The 5,724-nt window shown below is 33.3% G+C and overlaps 1 protein-coding gene across 1 annotated transcript; it reads left to right on the forward strand.

Annotated features, from left to right (window-relative positions):
- Positions 1-228: 228 nt before the first annotated feature.
- On the forward strand, positions 229-5,169 carry LOC139891547 (uncharacterized protein At1g32220, chloroplastic-like). The gene is made up of 7 exons (XM_071874522.1): positions 229-424; positions 1,303-1,402; positions 1,551-1,639; positions 2,357-2,412; positions 2,743-2,889; positions 2,989-3,114; positions 4,742-5,169. Exons 1-7 carry the CDS (start codon positions 285-287, stop codon positions 5,020-5,022), a joined length of 939 nt encoding a protein of 312 aa, XP_071730623.1. The 5' UTR covers positions 229-284; the 3' UTR covers positions 5,023-5,169.
- The last annotated feature ends 555 nt before the right edge of the window (positions 5,170-5,724 follow it).

A 5,724-nucleotide genomic window follows, 5' to 3' on the forward strand; every position in this document is an offset into this window, starting at 1 on the left:
TCAACACATTTATTTTTTCATATTCTTGTTCATATTATTTTCTTAACCTTTTATTTATAACAAATAACTTGTTGTTTTATGTTGTTTTATGGTATCTAGAGCTTGGTTACATGGTCTAACCTTTTCTTTTGTCACAAAAATGACTAAACAGTATAGTAACACAAAAAGGTAAGTCTTAAATGTTTATATGAAACCCATCTTTTATATACTCCATCCACTCAACAAGCAATACACAAGTTCTCTTGCTAACAACATAAAAACAAGAAATTAAATTAAAAAAAAAAATGTCTTCATCATCGTTATCATATGCTGCTTCTGCCATTTCTGCACATCCTTCTTCACCTTCTCTAACTTCAAAAACATCCCCTTTTCCATCTGTTGCTATCCGTACACATTTCTCAAACCCCATTTCAAGTACCAATCGGTTAGTTTTCTCATTTCTGTATCATTCTACCTATCTGTTTGTGCGTCTTTTGTTTTCAATTCATTAAAATCCAGCTTTTACTTTACTAAAGTTTGATGAAAAAGCAAAGTGTGTATTTAGGTGCGAATTTGGTGTATTTTTGATGAAAATATGATGTAGTTAAACCTAAGTTTAGATGTTTGATTAGAAAATTGTTGTGATTTTTAAGATTATTACTGATTAAATTTATCATTATGGATTGTACAAATTTGTGTAAGAGGCATTTACAAGGATTTTATCATAGGGGATCATAATAATATTATTTGTTTTTAGGTTAATTAGTATTTTAGTTTTAACTTTAATTGTTTATTGTTTATGATTTCAGTTCTATTTGTTGTTTAAGTGTAATTGTGGGTGCAATTTAATTGCATTTTTTTTTAGGTTAATCTAGTGTTTTGTGAAAATATATAAATGAGAATTCTCTAATGTGCTTGTGTATAATATGATGATAGTGAATTATAATAATCTTGGTTCTGTAGTTTATTAAACCTGCAATATTGGCATCATTTTTCGTTGTGACATTACGCAATTAGATACGATTGTTGATAGGGGATACATATGTGGTGTTAGACGTGTGTTCTAGATGTGGCATTGAATAGTGATTTTACCCGTACGTTTCTTATCATTTATATCTTAATGCGAGTAGAAAACAATTGCGTGTAAAAATTGTGAGGAACACATAAGACAAAAATGTCGTATTAGTTTTCTCATGCCGTTTGTGTGCCTAGTTGGAATTTTGTTTAATATGGAAGATTAGTTATAAACAAAACTGAATCATGAACTGCACACGAGTTCCAAATTTGCGTTCTTTACGTTGCCTAATTTGTTTTGTTATGCAGATTTTCGAGGTTTGGTGTTAATTGCAGCTATGCCGATGCAGGTGCGAAGGACACCGGTTCCTTCACTATAGATGTTGAAGCAAATATTAAGGCTGAGAAGGTACGAATATGCTGATAGATAGTTTAATTGATTTCATTTTGTTTTAAAATTATTTATTTATTATTTATAGATGATAAAACATGCAAATCAAGTAGTCTTAAAGGTAATTATCATAAAGTTATTTTTAAAAAATTTATTTTGTTATCAGATTGTAGTGTTGGGAGGTAGTGGCTTTGTTGGTTCGGCTATATGTAAGGCTGCAGCATCAAGGGGTATAGAAGTCATAAGCCTAAGCAGGTGAACCAATTTATCTATATTTTCACTTAGTTACTTAGCGGTGGGAAGTAAACATTAAAAAAAGATTAGTGTAGATCAAACATAATAATAGTTAAGTTAAAAAGGATTAAAACTACTGTCAAAGTTCATCTTAATAGTTAAGTTAAAAAAAGATTACTTAGTGGATATAATCAGGCCACTAATGGAATGGACCTGGGCTCAGACGACCGCCACCTGAGTGACCCTAGCCCAATAGAAAAAGATTGTGATGATTTACATACCTCGGTAGCTCGCTTTCGTGTTAAAAGGAAAAAAACTCTTCCTTTGATCAAAAGTCACTTTATTAAACATGTGTGGGGTCGATGTAATATGAAGCGCAACCAACGTCGAGATAAATTCCGATGGCAAGACAGATACTTTATCGATAATGTGATGAATAACGCGGAGATGGTTTGTGGTTGTTGCTCGTGTTGCTCTTCTTGTGCGTCATCGGACTCAGAAACTTAGTTTTATTAGGTTTCGTTTCGTGTGTCTTTATTACTTCGTGATTGTGTGCCCCATATAGTCGTGTTTGTGTGTGCGTTCTAATTTTGTGGTTGTATGTAGGTTCGTGTTTTTCTAGCTCCTTGCTAGGTTTGCTCGTGTACTGTTCTTTGTATAATAATAAAAATTGCTTGCCTTTCAAAAAAAAAAAGTTCATCTTAATTGTGTTAAGTTATTTGTAATCAAATCTTTCAGGTCGGGACGACCGAATAGTTTCAACGCGTGGGAAGATCAAGTGACGTGGGTGACAGGTATGCTTTTGATTTTACTACAAGTGATTGTATCGGTTTCGATAATTATAAAATCAACGAACATGTACATCAAACGAGAATATATTTGTATTTGAAGGAAGATCACCTTGAGGTAATATTTGTATTTGTGGAAACTTTCATCACGTTATGCACAAGTGGGTTGATTTGAGTTATATTGTATCTCAAATGGGAAAATTAAAAAATTTAGCTAAAAAGTGGAACGAGCCTGCTGGGCGAAAATCGTCAAAAGCGTGTTAATAATGCATCCATTAGTTCGGAGTTAATACTTAATAGGCAATTTGTTCACCATTGTTGATTCAATTTTTGCAGGAGACGTTTTCTATGTAAACTGGGATGAAGTACTCCCGGGTGCTACTGCAGTGATTTCAACCCTAGGAGGTTTCGGTAGTGAAGAACAAATGCAACGAATTAACGGTGAGGCAAATGTTATTGCAGTTAATGCTGCCAAGGAATATGGTAAGATATTCGATCTTTATTTATGTTAACCCAAATCAGCTTGATTTTTTGGTTAAGAGTTACACTTTAAATTTAATTGATCCTTTTTTTTATTTGCAGGAATTCCCAAATTCGTCTTGATCTCGGTACATGACTATAACATACCATCATTTTTACTTACATCCGGATACTTCACCGGAAAACGGAAGGCAGAATCCGAGGTTCTCTCCAAATACCCAAGTTCTGGTAATTCTTTAAATAATCTTTTCTGAACCACATACTATTTTATTAGATGAATGATGATGTAAAACCACACCTAAATTATTTATACCAACTAAATGGTTTTAACACATGAATCAGACAACTAATCCCGATCAATGTAATAAAGTATTTAGCAAGTAAAGATTCGTTCCACAAAGAGCGGTCGTTTCAGAACTAAAAACTATTAATTTTTCTAAAGTAAAACTGTAAAATGGGGAGTTTTGTAATTAAATTAATAACGAAAAGTAAATTTAACGAATAATCAGATGGACAAAGCAGTGTTTACTTCAATGCTTAACAATTAATTAGGATAGCACTTTAACGATTAAACCGATTATTAGATAGTTATAAGTAGCTCACTTCAATTTCACAATATCAATGAACTAAAACCTAATGAATTCAGTAAACTCACATAAACCTCATTCATGGTTCAATTTACCCTGTTAGATTATTGACATTCCCTCTTGGTTGAACTCTCGTAAAACCTAGTTTATTTAGATTACTCAAAACAAACTACACAATTATGTTATCACAATGCCATTTAATCACGAACTGCACTCACATACAATTGTCTAGATCACCTAAGTGTTGAAGTATAGATTGTTAATCACTAATCAACTCACATTAACTAGTAACAATCCTTATGATCAAATTAAGACATATAAACAATCATAACAGTGGACCTGTGAGAGAACTCAATCAATTAAACATAATAACATCAATAATCATCAAAATATGAGCAATCCATCATCAAAAGTCTTACATTAAAGCAAACACTTAAGGGTTTAGCCTAGCATATTCATGAGAGAATCAAACACACAATCATAAACAATGGAAAACATGATAACATCACTAATATAAATGTTACCAATGTTAATAATCATAAGTAGACACCCAATCTTTGATCTTGATCTTTTGCTACCTCAAAATTGATGAAGATTGGCTTTTGAAACCCTAAAATCGCCCAAAAAACGATTTCTATTCGTCCAAAATCGTGATGCCCCAAAAACTGAATCGTAGCTAAATATTTAAAGTTGGGGTCTGGCCGACTTAGGCTTGCGATCGCGAGCCTCATTGCACTAACATCGTCGCGATCGCGAGGGCTGGTATTTCTGGACTAACGGCTGCTTTAATTTTTCTCGGTTCGCGAACTTGTACTCGACTTCGTCCTCGCGACTGGTGACCCATATCTCGTGATAACGAGACCTGATACTCTGTTTTTGTCCCAAAAACTCACTTCAACAATTGGCGTTAACCCCGGTTCGAACGTGGAACCTTATACTCGATATTTTAGCCCCGAAACACTCTAAAATCATCAAAAATCACCGACTCTTGACCAAAAACACCATCTTGACATAAAATGCGTTATCTCCACAATAATCATCATAAAATCATCGATCTTTATCATAAAACCAACAAAATGGAATCGGATATTGCGAGATAATAATGTATAAACCGAGCAATATCAATTAAATAAACAAATATGTACCCGGAGTTATTTATTTATGATAATGTTAATGGACATATACTTATTAATTTACCTCAAATTCTTTCTAAAACAAGTAGAATTGAATTGGTTGATCTGATATTTATATTATTACATATATTGCAGGTGTTGTGCTAAGACCTGGATTTATATATGGGAAAAGAAAGGTTGGTGATTTTGAGATCCCGCTGGATTTAATAGGCGAACCAGTCGAAAGACTTCTGAATGCCACGTCAAGTTTCACTAAACCCCTCGTCTCGCTACCCGCTTCTGATATAATTTTCGCCCCTCCTGTTAGTGTGGATGACGTGGCACAAGCTGCAATAAACACAGTCAAAGATGATGATTGTTTCGGCGTCTTTACAATTGCTCAAATTAAAGAAGCTGCATCAGGTGCTAAAGTGTGATCATGTGTATCAGAGTTGAGAATATTATTATTGCGTACGGATATAAGTTTATTTATTGTTTTGCATGCTGTTGTAACTAGTAACTATTGCAAAGTAAGCAAATATAAAATACATTGCAAAGGCCTGGAGTAGAGAATCACATCTTGTTGACGTATAATGAAAAAGCTTCATTATTTGTTGGTTTCATATTTTAAGAACACAAGGTTATAGTAGCTATGGATTATTGAATCTAAAAATTCTAAATTAGGGATCACATCAATATTACCCACTATCACAAACGCTATCTATCGTAAGTGTGAATTAAATTGACAACGATGATTTAGGGTTATGAAAAATGAAGAATTGAATTAACCAATTTTTTACTCAATTGAACTAACTGTAACAGAAATGAATCTAAGCTATAAATAGGGCATACGAACCCTAACTACAGAATAAGTTTACAGAATTACAAAAGCTACCCTGAACTTCTAAAGAAAACAATATTTACAAAACAGATCCCTGCACTTGATATCTTTACTTCCGTTGACTTTGTTGAGTTGTACACTCCCCCTCAAGTTTGGAGTTGGATAATCTTGAAACTCCTAACTTGTGCAGTAGAGTATTATGCTGTTCAACAGATACAATCTTGGTGAACACATCAGCCAATTGCTTTTTTGTTGGAACATATTTAGTTTGTATGGATCCAGACTTTAATTGATCACG

The sequence above is a fragment of the Rutidosis leptorrhynchoides genome, chromosome 2, assembly GCF_046630445.1.
Source record: "Rutidosis leptorrhynchoides isolate AG116_Rl617_1_P2 chromosome 2, CSIRO_AGI_Rlap_v1, whole genome shotgun sequence".
NCBI classification, from domain to species: Eukaryota; Viridiplantae; Streptophyta; class Magnoliopsida; order Asterales; family Asteraceae; genus Rutidosis; species Rutidosis leptorrhynchoides.

What these genes read in the sequence shown, in the direction of transcription:
- LOC139891547 (XM_071874522.1), top strand. Translation starts at nt 285, where the DNA reads ATGTCTTCATCATCGTTATCATATGCTGCTTCTGCCATTTCTGCACAT. An exon ending in CAAATATTAAGGCTGAGAAG is followed by an intron (nt 1,403 to 1,550) that starts GTACGAATATGC and finishes TTTTGTTATCAG; the next exon opens with ATTGTAGTGTTGGGAGGTAG. An exon ending in GAAGTCATAAGCCTAAGCAG is followed by an intron (nt 1,640 to 2,356) that starts GTGAACCAATTT and finishes CAAATCTTTCAG; the next exon opens with GTCGGGACGACCGAATAGTT.